This window comes from Halichoeres trimaculatus, unplaced genomic scaffold (genome assembly GCF_033239565.1).
Source record: "Halichoeres trimaculatus isolate MK-OKI-2021-1 unplaced genomic scaffold, fHalTri1.1 fHalTri1_scaffold_19, whole genome shotgun sequence".
Taxonomy (NCBI): domain Eukaryota; kingdom Metazoa; phylum Chordata; class Actinopteri; order Labriformes; family Labridae; genus Halichoeres; species Halichoeres trimaculatus.
Genome location: NW_027437197.1, coordinates 23,279,776 through 23,294,081, shown reverse-complemented (window position 1 = coordinate 23,294,081; position 14,306 = coordinate 23,279,776). Strand labels below are relative to the sequence as shown.

Genomic DNA, 14,306 nt, shown 5'->3' with positions numbered 1-14,306 from the left:
GTGGGTGGTGCTCGTGTGCAGGTGGACAGGTAGGCAGGGCGTGGCCCCGTGCGCAAGCAGTGACTGTGACACGCAGTGACACGCCTAGCCCCCCTGCCCTAACAGCACCTTTGGGTCCTCCACATTTCTCTTCAGTGCAGCAGATGTAGATAAATGAGAAGTGAAATTAAAAGCATTTTAATTCTGCCAGGAATATAATTTAAAATGTTATTAATTAAACTCACCAGGGGAGCTGCTCCTGTCACCTTCTACTACAAGGTAGATATTATCACTCTCTACTTCCTTCCCCATCGAAGGGACCCCTGGTGTTATGAATCTCTGCAGGGGTGCCTTTTAAACTGAGAGTCACCACTTTGTCTTAAATTGTTATTTTCACCCCAGGCCCTTAAATATTATGCACAGTAAACAAAAGAGAAAAAAAAAAAGTAATGCTGAACTTGAAAGAGGTAACAAAGAGCCAGAGGCTGTTGAAGTTTTGATGAGCAGGTTGTGTAGCAGGTCTTACAATCGTACAGACTTGCTTGAAAATTCTTTTTATTCATAGCTGAAAAGCAGTGAGTGGAGTCACGTTAATGTACCTGTACTTCATTTGATGAAGAGAACACATCATACCCACAGTTCACGCTCCTGAAATGAACCCAGAATGCTTCTATGGGGTGTTATCACAAACCTAATTTAGTGAATTTTGATTCAGTTTGATCTTTCCTTTACGGTAACTTTGAGTTGTTGTTGAAAGTGTGATGGTTATGCTAACTTAAGACACTCAGCTGCACATGAAAATTCTATCTCAGACCATCAAAACATTGAAAAAAAGCAGAGACTCCTCCCAGAAAAGCCCTCTCCTCAGGCCTAAGAAAATATATTGCTCATGAATTTTTACATTTCTTGGTTTGATCATGTTTCTTGATTTATTTTGGCTTCATGACTTCAAATGATGAATAATGTAAGACAGGTCCAGTTGGTATCCACATGTTGTTTATCCATTATCAAGGAGATCCACTGGTTATGAATTCCTTTGCGACAATATGCACCGTACTCTAAAGTTCTGCTAAGACCATACACCGTATACCAAAGAGCATGGAGAATCAGAATGAATATTCAAAAAAAAAAATATTCTCAATTTTTTTTTTTTTTTTTTTTTTAAATTTTGGATTTATGGTGAGTATTGCCACAATTGCTGTCCAAATCTGTTATTTGCCTCCCATCTTAATTGTAATCCGTTTTCAATACTTGTTGCTGATTGGTTGGTCAAACTGAAAAGTTTTTGGTTCATTCCTCTGTTGCCCGTTTACAATGCAGCAAAACTGTCCATCTCAGGCTGATCTTAAGAGTCAGAAAATAATAACATTTATTGAGTTCCTCTCAAAACAAAATGAAAAAAAATAAAAGAAAATGGAAAAGAAAATTCTGTTTTTCTTATTTTTAGTTTATTTTAACAATGTACAGCCATTAAGCTGTGCCAGAGTTAGCAATTAGCTAATCTGCATCTCTCCTATGTAAAAATAAAATGATAATAAAAATAAATAAATAAAATAAAAAATACACCATACATACAGCTACACGCTAATAATAGCCCCTGTGCAACAGCATGGCTTCCTTCATGGTGGATTAAGATTATAGTACCCAAAATGTTGAAAGTAGGGATGTTCAATATTGCTTTCTTCAGATCAATAGCAGTGCAAGTTCCCCCCCTTGAGAACTCACCACTACCACCAGTACTTTACATACATAAAACTTCAATTAACAGTGACAGATCATTTTGAAAACAGACAGCATAGTCATGTTACCATCAAGTCCAAGATAAAACACAAACAACTCTCTTCAAGTTTACAGTTTGTTTTGATTAAAGGATAAGTTCGGTTTATACAGCTTTTACATTGTTTATAGAATGAAGTAGAACAAAATACTCACCCAGAAGGTTTTCCTGATCCAAGCAGTGCTTCGGGAGATATTTAGATCCAAAATCGTGCAGCGGACGTCCGTATAATGGGATCCATCGGGGCATACAGCGCCGCTCCTAAAACTGCATTAATCGTCCAAAAACTCGTGTTTTTCACCAATATTCCATCATGGTCCGCTCCGGGTTAGTCCTCTGCTGCAGTCTGTGTCACTCCAGACAGCGCTGTGTGGCTGTACTGACCTCTGAACTCACAAAGACTTTCTTTGCGATTGCCCCTCTGCGCGTCGTCATGTAGCCTGCAGTCTTCCCCTGAAACAATGAGCCGCACTGCACATGCGCAGAGGGGCAATCGTAATCAAAGTCTTCAACAGTTCAGAGGTCAGTACAGCCACACAGCGCTGTCTGGAGTGACACAGACTGCAGCAGAGGACTAACCCGGAGCGGACCGTGATGGAATATTGGTGAAAAACATGAGTTTTTGGACGATTAATGCAGTTTTAGGAGCGGCACTGTATACGCCTCAATGGATCCCATTATACGGACGTCCGCTGCACGATTTTGGATCTAAATATCTCCTGAAGCACTGCTTGGATCAGGAAAGCCTTCTGGGTGAGTATTTTGGTCTACTTCATTCTATAAACAATGTAAAAGCTGTATAAACCAAACTTATCCTTTAACCAACAAAAGTGCAAAATAAACTTACAACTCAGAGTTTTAGTACTTTTCTAAAATAACTGAAGTGCAAAATGAAAACGTTTCAACTGTCAGCTCTCCCTGGTTCATTCATGTTGTCTGAACAGTACCTAACACATGTCAAACTGCAGCAATGTAGCACCATTGACTGGTGAGGAGGACTTGACATGATTTTTTCTGCCTCGCGTATGGACTATCTGCAGCCTTCACAGGTACCGATACCTTGAAATAAACCCTAATCATCAATTTATACATTTGAAATTTTGTCACAGAGAGTACATCACTCCTAGAATAAGACATCAAATGGGATTTGTTCCAGACCCCTACTGTTCATTCTGTTCTCCAGGAACGGTAGGATCATTCACACATGTTGTATGGAAATGCCCTGGTATAGCTGAATTGTGGAGAAAGGCTGTTGGTGTAATTTCAATATTAACAGGAGTCAAGTTTCCATTGGACCCTTTGTTGCATCTTTTAAATGATAGGGATGTCCCGATATTACATTTTCACTTCCGATATGATATTGATACTGCAGCATTGAGTAATTGGCCGATACCGATATTAATCCGATACGATATCAGCATCAAACATGCATACTTTTATTACTTATTTTGTAGTATGTCTGTCATGTTAGAAAAGGCTTCAAACAAAGAACAGCAGTCGGCAACAGTAGGTATGAGGAAAAACTGACCCATTATTATTAACCAATGGGTAACAGAAACTGCTTATATTGGGGTGCTTCTATCAGAGATTTTAGATGCATTCCTATACGATACAGATACTTTCTTTTTTTTTTTTGCTGATATCAGACCGGGACACCTCTATTAAATGATGACTCTCTCCTCTCTCTTTCGGAAAATGCTGGGAAAATCTGGCTAGCAGGACTTACAGCAGTGAGTGAGTGAGTGGGGGGCTGGGTGAGTGGTTGGGTGAGTGGTTGGGTGGGTGGAATGTTTAAAAGGTTCAAAACTGTTGGGAAAAGATTATGTCTATATATGATGAGAATTTACTTTGTTACAATACTTTGACCAATAAAAAAAAATAAATAAATAAAAATAATAATAAAAAAATAAGCTTTGTATTGGACTGATACCAATACCTAGCGTCGGTACTTGCCCATCCCTAGTCAAAAGCTAAGTGCACTACACAATAAGAACAACTACACAACAGTAAATTTCTAACATGTATCCCCCCATAAAGAGATCAACATGAATGTGACATTAAAGAGTTAAACGTGACCTGTAACCAACAGCAGGGCTAGTTTTTCAACTTAATTGTAAGCAGAAATGTTCAGTTCAGTATAAACTTTTTCAGCACACAGGCTGATAAAAATCCTTTGCCAGGGAAATGTCACCAACTTTTGAATCAGAGGGACAATTTAAGGTGTTTAGGTGAAATTACCACCTCTCTGCATCTGAACCTCCCTGGTGTGTCACTGTGAGCCACACTGAGATGTCCCAGATGAGATGGTGGGAGTCATTTTCTCTCACTCATATCTTGCTGTCTGTTGAACAATCCACGTGTACCTGCCAGGGATCGACAATAAAGGTGCCAAGCATAGAAGCTGCAGGCCCCACATTATGTGAGATGGGAGAGGAGAAAAGCTGTTTGTTTTTTTTGTTGTTTTCCTTTTTGATTAAATTACAGCATCTCTTGAAAAGGTCTGCGGCTATCAATCCACACAGCCTCAATATTTTAAATGTTTAAACTTCTGTGTTTTGACTGACCTCAAATAAACCGAAATGCACTGCAACAACCAGCAGTTTTATTCTCCATCTTCATTTTATCACTCTGAATAAGAAAGGCGGTTTGAAAAATTGTAGTCATTAAATTTTTATCACAACCCAGAAAAAGCACTATGAACAAGAATGAGACCTTTGTGATTAAGTGCTTTGTTTTATTTCTTGAGCGTCAGATAGAAAAAAGGAGACAAACACAGACTTTAGAGTTTAAGTTTTCCTAAGACAAAGGGAAATCTCAAACTTTTGATACTAAAAGGGCCGGTCACTGAGGAACAACCCAGTAATTATTGTTGAATAGATTTTAGATTATAGTGTAAATAATACATTGCAAGAATTATCTGATGTGTAGTTTGCAGTGTGTGAAATAGCACACTTACTGTATCGACTGGTGTTGTATCCAGTGGCTTTATTTTGTTAGGTAACTCCAGCTGATGAGGGCTGTCTTTTAACATGAGTATGAGTCAAGTCTCTTGGTCCTGAGACGCCAGAGAAGAATTAAAGCCCCTATTGTTTAGGGATTTTAAATGAGGAGTTATCTACGGTATAAACCCTGACTGTGTGGTACCACTTTGGATGGAAACATATTTCATTTGTTAGTGTTTCTATTCTCAATGATCCTGCAGGTGTAGTTAAGTTACAGTGCAAACATTTAATTTGCTGATTTTGCAACCCACCTGCTATCACTCAGAATATTCACAACCAAACATCTTAGACCGACTGGTTTCGTCAACAGTGTAAGTAGCTCTAGCATCTCTGGGTTCTTCCAGGACAGATGATGGTCTGGCTGTTTTCCGCACTGCATACTGCTTTTGCATGTAGTATGCAGTATGTAGTATGACTGTTCTGTTGATCCTGTTTTGTAGCTTTGTAGTTAGATCTTGGCATTTTAGTTATTTTGTTAATCATATCATAGCAGAATCCTCATATTTGATTCATATCATTTACTGAAAATCAATCTGGAAGGGATTTTTTGTTTTTACAGCTGATGGAAAAACCACTTCTATATTAACATCCACGTATGGTTTGAAAAATGAATTAGTGGTTTGTATGGGCTTTATGAATTTGTAGAAGTAAACACCTCTTATGCCTGGAAGTGACACGATTTCCTTGTGTTTCTTTCCCATTACTTCACTTCTATCTCACGGACCGTTTTACGTTAGTGTTGTTGTATTGTAGTTGTAATGCCAACTCATTACATTAGATGGAGGTAATTCACCAAAACCTGCCACCCTCCTAGACAAACAGCACCTTGCATTATGGGAAACAGCAGGTAGACTGGTCCGTTGCATACTGGGAAATTTTCCTAGATCAGTAGGACATCAAGGAATTTTTGCATACTGCAGATTTGGAAGTTTCCGCATACCACCTGCAACAGACTGAATTTCTGCCAAAATAGCAGACACTACTAGTGAAGTAGGCAGTTTGGAAAACAGCCTATGAGTTTTTCCCTGTCTTGATGGTACCCCTCAAGCAGCAGCCCAGGTTCAAGTCTAACCTGTGACCTCACCCCTGCATGTCACTGTGGACTCACCCTGTTTCTTACTTTATCCACTGTCCTGTCCTCTTTACCAGCCAGGTTATCATTTCTCTGCAGAGCTATTGCTGTGTAAACATCAGCAAACTCTGCTTCTTCTTAAGGAATTTTTTTTCCATTAGGGGGCGCTATAGGGGAAAAATAAGACTGGCTATTTTTTCATAGCTGAATCAAGATCTGGATTTTATCTTGGTTGTTTTTCATGATGGTTTTAAGACTTATTTTGACCTGCAAACCACATTTTTAGTCCAAAATATTTCTTATCTTGCACCATGTCATAATCTTGATCTAGTCTTGTGTCCTCTATCGTATTTTCACATCATCATTTCACATTCATTCATTAAACTAGAGATGGGCAGCACTGACATCTGTGCTGGGTATCGGGCCAATACCAGCCTTTTTTCAAGGTATCAGTACAATACTCAAGGCAAAAACAATCCTATGTGGAATGAGTCCTCTTTGACAGTAGTTGGCGCTACTTGCTGCGGTTGAACACAACTGCAAATGTGCGTCAGGTATTCAGACAACATGAATGAACCAGGGAGAGTAAACAGTTAAAGGGTTTGTAATTAACTTCAATTTATTGAAAAAAAAAAAAAAACAACTTAAACTGACGTTTTTTGGTTTTATTTTTCACTTTTGTTAATTTGTCAAAAAAAAAAAAATCATAAACTCGGAGAGTTGTTTGTGTTTTACTTCTGACTTATTTGCAAAGTGACTGCGGTCTTTGATCAAAATGATCTGTCACTGTTAATTTGAATTTCATGGATTGAAAGTAGTAGAAGTATCAGTATTTGGTATTGGTGAGTGCTCAAGAGTGAGTACTTGTACTGGTATTGGTCTGAAAAAAAGTGGTTTGAAACATCCCTTATTAAAACACATCAGCTCCAAGAGCTCTTGGGTTTCTGCAGAATGGACCAAGCTTTAGTTCTTACTGGATATGCTTTAGTTTTGTTAGTGCTCTTGACAGAAAATGCAAATTTACACATAATTAAGAACATTAAAGACAATTCAGACATGTTGGTCTTAAGGTTTCCAGGAAGGAGCTGTTGTGAAAGTGTTTATGAACTTATTTGCAGAAGGGAAAATGTGCCAGTAATTCCTCAGAGGAAAAAGATAAAAAAAAAAAAAAAGGTCTTCAAACAAACTAAGAAGCAAGCTTTATCAGCTGTCGGTCGAATGGTAAGCATTTGATCCAACCACCAACCATACATCAGTTTTTATGTCAAACAACACGTAATCCTTGTGTTAGGATGAAAGGGACACTGTGTGTCTGTGTGCATGCTCTGGCATAACTCACCCTTCATAAAGGTTACATGTGTCCACGCATGTTCTTCCTCGGCTGAAGTATCTGCATGAGAGGCACTGGTCTGGGCCGGGACCCCAACACCCCGCGTCTGAACACAGCGCATCACACACCATGTGCTCTTTAGCTGCACACACACACACACACACACACAGAAAGAGAAAAAGAGCAGACAAACACAGAATTACAATCATGTATCGTGCAGTTCTGCTTCGATGACTCTGTGCAGGTGCAGATAATAAACCCAAATTTCCCCAAATTAGCCTGATATGAAATTAGCCAAAATAGTCCCATTATTTATGTGCTGGATGTACAAAGGACTGCGCAATTTGCAAGGGTTCATTTCTGCATTAAATTTCTCCGCCTCCATAGAGCAGCTGTTAATTTGCTGTGGTCTATAAAAGGCGTTTTTGTGGGGATGACTTTCCTGAACAACAGAAGGAGTAATTGCAGTGAGACAGAAGAAGAGGTGTGAGGCTTTAAGGCGAACAATATGTGCTGAACAGTCGCTCAATATTTAGCCTCCTGAATGACTAAAAGATGGCCTAGTTCCTCCCACAAAATTCCCCCACTCAATCCATGCAAGAGTCCTCCAAACATTACGGCTACTTTCCCTCTGGGTTGTGTTTAACTTGGACAATGTGCTTTTCTTCTTCTGTGTTATGTGAAAGGAACATGGGGAGGACTCTGTGTTTTGTTTGTCAGTGGAATCAGTAAAAGAGGACGCTGCTCTGCTTCATTAAAAAGAGCTGAGCCAACAGTGACAAAGCACCTGCGGGACTCAGAGGCTCTCCACCTGCACGCTGACTTGTTGATTTAAGGGCCATTTACACGACAACAGTTTAAGGATGGAACGCAAAAGTATTGTTCAGTTTCGGCGTCTTGTTTACACTGTTAACAGATTATTTTTAATCAATTTTGTCATGTAAAGTCATGAAAAAGCTGAAAAAATGAGGCTGTTTCCCATTTCAAACATCATTAAAGTTGAGTGAAACATTGCTAGTTTCAACATGCCAACTCCTCCAGTAAGAAAAGTCACTGTTCTCTGTCCAAAAAGTCACTAAAAGTCACTAAATGATGCTGCTGTCTAATCTGCATAATAATCCATTTGCATGTAATTGTCATGGACTTTGTTGGAGACATAAGGTGAAAAAAAGAGAGACAGAAACAGGTAAAACAAAACATTATAGATATGTTAAGAACTACAAATTAACTTCCTTCTGTCCTTTCGTGGTTTTAATGTCTAAATATCAACCCTCCTCCTTAATCTGGGCTGGGGACCAGCAGAAGTGACCATAATGAGACACACGCCTGGTGATTTATATGAATGCAGTTTTCTGCTCTGGAGCAGCAGGAGGAGACTGCTGTGAGTGAGGAGGACTGTCTGTCTGTGTTTGGATAGGGGAGAGACTCACACACGCTGACCATTGAGAAGATCAAAACACACTTTAACCTCAGATTCTCCAAACTCTAGAGAAGTCACAAGAATTGCTATCTTTAAAAAAAACTCTCCAGAGGGGTGTGAAAGTCATCAAAAGAAGCGACAAAGTCTCTAAGTTGGCAACACTCAGTCGTGGTTTTATCCTCCACTTTCTTACCGCCGTCATCAGAACTCACACTGAATCTAGAGTGCTCCCAGACAGCAGAACAACACAATACCACAGGTACACGCTCTAACTGTGTTTTTATCATGCAGGAAAGGACAGAAATTGGGAAAAAGGGGCCTTTGGATACTTTGCACCCTCATCTTGGAACCAGTTGCAGAACGACTTAAAGCTCAAGGAGCTGGTTTCCTTAAATGTTTTTTAAGTTAAAAATGAAAGACAAGGAGGCTGGTTCGATAAGATGTCAGTGTTTTAGCTTGGTTGTTGTTTCCCAGAACATGGTTTTGATCAATTATCTTGTGTTTTATTGACTGTGCCTTGTCGTTTTTGTGCTTACTGTCTGTAACTTTGTGTTGTTTTGGCCAGGTCTCTTTTGAAAAAGAGGTTTTTAATCTCAATGGGACCAACCTGGTTAAATAAAGGTTAAATAAAAAAGAGTAAATAAATAACTCTGGCTTCTCCGCTTGTCATGTACACCATTGTTTCTCAAATTGTGGTCCGCGGACCACTAGTGGTCCGCCAGTGTCCCCTAGTGGTCTGCAAAGACCGTGAGGAAATTGTGTTTTTTTTTTTTTTTAAATGGATCATTCACGAAAAAAGAGGGGGTGGGGGTGGGAGTTGTACACAAATTGATAAAATCGACAAAAATTGGTTCATAAAAGCATTGAGTTATTTAATTTAATCGAAGTACTTAAGTATTTAAATACTAGAAATTTGAAGTATTTTGGAATAATGTATCAGTAATGAAGTTATACTCAGATTTTGAGGTCCATTCTCTCCCTCATTCCAAAAGAAAATAAAAAACAAAACACCAAACTGTGAGGAAATGAGTGCACTTTTTGACTCTAGTCTCTGTCATTTTGAAAAAAAATTGTCCTAAATAAAGGGAATTAAAAAATAGAATGTAAAATTGTAATCAAAAATAATTGGCATATAGTCCATTTTCAAAACAATCGTTAGTTGCAGCCCTAGCAAGTTGTAACATGTACGATTCGAGTTTATAGCATTTGAGCTTGTTCTCTGGGGTGTTGTTCTGGGGCTCTTTAGCTCGTGGTGGTCTACAAGAGTTTTCTGGGGGAAGAAGTGGTCCTGGGTCTGAAAAAATCAGAGAAACACTGATGTACACAACACACATGCTTCACAACAAAGTGTCTTGCTGTACTCCTTTGCCTCGAGTTGCACAGACATATGATCGGAGCTACATACTCGCTTCAAACTGAGCAGTAAAATGAAGGAAAAAAAAAGAAAACGAAATGAACGAAGCACACGTGCCCCGAGCCGAGCGAGGGGAACTGAACGGTTTGTTTTCTTCCCATAAACCGTTCCATCCCTACATAGCATTTAGCAGCACCACCCCTACTTCAGTGGAGACAGTTACAGCGCCACTACAGGCCTGGAATGATTACTACAGCCTCTTCAGTCCCTCAGACTTTTTCTCTACGTTTTTGCATTTGTCAGTGAATCGTCATGTGAACTGGGCTTTAACTTTGAAGTTTAATCATTTCTGAATCTAAAAGCTGAACATTTTCCACAGGCCTCCATCCAAAAATATCAGCAACTTCATCGGACACAGAAATCAATAGCGATGGTCATTCAAAGTCATAAAGTGTGGGTTGTTTTATTTTGGACTGCATTCAGTCACAGAAAGAGAATGGCCCTTTCTCTCTGCTCATTCATCGTCAGCGATCTGTATTCTGCTCTCTCTGTCTCTGCCCCAGTGTTTCTCATAGAGTACCAACACACTCAGGCCATTACATCCACTCTCTTTTATTTTCTTCTTGTGTCTGATTCGGTTATCTCTTGCTTTCTCTGCGATGGTCTCCTTCAAGCCCTCGCTCCTGCAAAGGTTGCTGCATCTGAGACCATTACACAAGAGTTTTAAAGAAGTGTGGCGACAGTGCAGTGAGACTTTATCACTCCATCTGCATCGGACGTGCCTGTAACACAGATCCTGTTTTTTTTTTTCTCTCTGACTTATTGTAGAAAGGTTTCTGCTTTCCGTCAGAAGACCTGGACACATGTCGGCCAGGGGCGATGCCTCGGTGGCATAACCTCATCCAGATTGCTTAAAATTCAGACGGAAGCATGCAGATACATGGAGAAATCAAGTGTCTCCCTTCAGGGAAGAGGATGAAAGCATTCCCTTTCACCAGAGACAGAAGCACCTCTGTTGGGCTTCCAGTGCCTTAGGTAAGCTGACCGTGCAGAGGGAACGCTGAGGAGAAGGAGGAATGATTGGGAAAAGAAGGAAATAAACAAGGGCAGAGGATAGGTCAGATGGCTTTTAACTACACAGCACTCACAAGATCAAAACAATACCGACTTCAGATGTTCTGACACAGCAAGAAAACAAAAAAATGAAAAGGGGGAGGCAGGAGGCTTGAGCCCTCGGGTGCCTTTCTCAGTTCCCTGGGAGATAGGAGAACAGGCTGTGATTATTATTATGATAACTTGTAGGTGGAAAAAAGACGGGGAAGGATAGGAAGAAAAGAAGGGAAGAAAGTGGAGAACAAATCTGTCAATTTAAAGAAACCAAAAGAAGAAGAAGGACATAAAAGGACACAAAATTCATTTCTGGCCAAACAAGCACCTGTCAGAGAACTTGGATGATGTCAAAAGATTAAAAGGGATGCGAGGAGGGATGTTTCTGAAACTCAACTCTTGCATTAGTTTGCTGCATCCCTTTCTTCTCTATCAAAGGCAGCATTGAAAGCAAAGCCGGCATTGAAAATGCTACAGAGCATACGAGGACGGCTGAGGAAATTATGCTCATCAGTGTACGAACAGAACGGGTTTCATAACTGACAGAAACTTTGAGTCGTTCAGAGTTGAAGTTTGAAAGAATACATCATTTTAAGGAAACAATACCAAAGGCACTCTGAGGAGTTTTTATGTTGGGTTGACACTGGCGACCCCTTTTTGACGTGTTTTCCCAGAATGGAGCACCATCACCGACTGCTGTGGTTATACAACGCATGCCAAAGAGTGAATTTGTGGTGGAAGCAAATTCAACGCAGACAGATCTCATTTTAAATGCTTCTTTTCTTTGTTCAAGACAACTTTTTGCAGTACAAAGAATGAGAAAGTGACAGATTACTTATGTAAAACTAGAGGCTGTAAGGTCAAAATAACCTTTCCTTTGCATTATCAAGGTGACAAGACATACCTGTTTCACACCACATCACAACACCTGGTGCCCAGATGCCTTATATAAATGCTCCTGTAAATGATTAAATATAATAGATAAAAAATGCTCCAGAAAAATGCCTTGTTTTAGGTCATTAAAAGACAAAAATGAGGTCTGAACTGCTTGTAACTAGTTAAAAAAATCTGCCAATTGAACAAGAATAATGTCTTAATACAACTTTTCTCTTGATCCATTGGCGGATTAGATTTTTTTTTTTGTTGTTGTTGTTTTGTCTTTTTTTTTCCGTTTTTTAAAAAGTTTTTACAAGCAATTCAGACCTTAAGTCTTTAAACAACTTGCAATAAGACATTTTTCTTGACTGTTCAGGTGAATGTGGCTCTAAAAACACGTTTTACTAAAAATAACAAAAAAAAAAAAAAAACCTTAATAAGATTTCAGTTTATGTGCAGTGTGATCTGAGGGGTTAGCTCTTGACCAAGCAATAATAAAACACATTTTTGCTTTTTTATTTCCGAGTACTCTCCATAAATAAAAATAATGCTTCAGTTAATTATCTTGTAAAAAAAAAAAATTAGTCCTTCACTTTGATTGATTTTGAATGCCTCATCATTGATCGGCTCATCATTCTCAACTTTTGCTCCAGATTACACCAACTTAAGGTGCATTGGAGCCACTTGCAGTCCCTGAAAACAGGAAAAGCAAAGGTGTTTCTAATATCATTAACCATGGCTTTGATTTGCCTGTCTCCTGTGTACTTCAGTATTTCTTTCAAAAAAAAAATACTGAGCCTTTTCTCAAAAACGTAAAAAGTTAGCTTTATCAGCTGTAAGAATAAGTTCCAATCACCTTACAGCCACAGTCTTTAGGACTGCAAGGTGTAAAAATAAAAATAAATAACAGGTTATCACTGTCCTGCTCTTATATCTGCAGCCATGAATACAGTAGAAGTCAAGGTGATGGCTTTTCCTCCAAACATTAGTTTTATCCTGAGTACAGGAAACCAAACCTGCAAATGTCAACTCAGCTGTTCTGATCCAAGTGATGATCACAACCTTTAAAAGAGATTAGAGCTTTTTTTTTTTTCTTAACTTTTTTTTCCCTCATATTTTATTTGCACTTATCCTTCTTATTTTCTTTTCCTACTCCTTCTTTTTTGGCTTTTCTTTTCCCTTATTTATTTTTAATGTAATTATTTATTTTTTTTTTAATTTTTTCTAGGGGGGGCATGATGTGGGTTAAAAAGAAAAACTGTACAAGTCATCACTGATATTGTATCGTGATAGACATTTTTGTTGTCATGTATTTTGTTTTATTGGAAATAACCCCCCCCCCCCCAAAAGAAGGGAAAAAAAAAGATTAGAGCAGCAAACTGGTGTTAAAAGAACCATTTAGGTAAGTTGTTTCTGTCTGATCAATCCCAGTTTGCTGATGTTTATTTAAAATCCTCTGCACACTCTAGGGTTAGTTATGGAGTTCCACAAGGTTTAGTGCTTGGACCAGTTCATTTTATCAGAGACACCCTCTCTACCTGAAAGTGTAGGCCTTCCTTTTGATTAACAAAGCTAATAGACAGAGGAGGACTGGACCGCCTCTTTGTTAGACTGCTATAGGCCTAGACTGTTGGAAGGGAACAGACGGGTGTAGACCTGCGGATTTTTGTAAAGTGTCTGTAATCTTTGTGATTTGACACTTAACAGATAAAGATTAATTGATTCAATATTTGACTTTTTGACGGAGAGTACACGTAAAACAAAACGTGTCTATTTCATATATATTAACCCCAGGCTTGGAAAATACACTGTAATTATAAAACTCTGATTTTTATTTGCAACTCCACGCTATGTTTTACATTCATTCTCGTATGTCAAATATGTGCCTTTGTAAAGTTTCACAGATCAGACACTTGTTGTATGTGTTAAGCAATTATTTAAGACTAAAATGAGCTGGTGGTTACATTTTAGAGCAGCTGTGAGCAACAGTTGGTTTGTGTTGAATTTGGTGCCCTGAATTTTTTTTTTTTTTTTTTTTTTTCATCTATTTATTTTTTTCATTGCTATTCTTGACTTGTTGAAAACCCATTCTTCTTTTTTGTGAGACCATTTGTATAAATATTAAAATCTTGTTGCAAGTGCTGTCGCTTTTGTGGGTCACACAGAGGCATAAGTATCAATTTATCAAAACCAGTTAAAACCTAACTCCTCACAGGTGCTTTAACTTGCATATTTTTTTGCACACTCTTCTGAACTTTCCTCTCCATTGACTTCATTCATTCACCTGTGCACGACTGAGACCCTTTCCTGAGCTTTCAAAGGCATTTCAAAACCTCCAAAGAGCCAGCTGCTGACACTGTTCACAACTGTTGAGTTCTGACAGTCAAAT

General features: G+C 38.8%; 1 protein-coding gene across 2 annotated transcripts in view; it reads right to left on the bottom strand.

Annotated features, from left to right (window-relative positions):
- Window positions 1-14,306, bottom strand: part of erbb4b (erb-b2 receptor tyrosine kinase 4b) — a 525,535-nt gene that overhangs the window by 133,089 nt on the left and 378,140 nt on the right. For both annotated transcript variants that reach the window (XM_074694273.1, XM_074694274.1), the window contains exon 13: window positions 7,170-7,302. In XM_074694273.1, coding sequence (XP_074550374.1) covers window positions 7,170-7,302 — 133 coding nt within the window. The remainder of the gene's footprint in view (window positions 1-7,169; window positions 7,303-14,306) is intronic.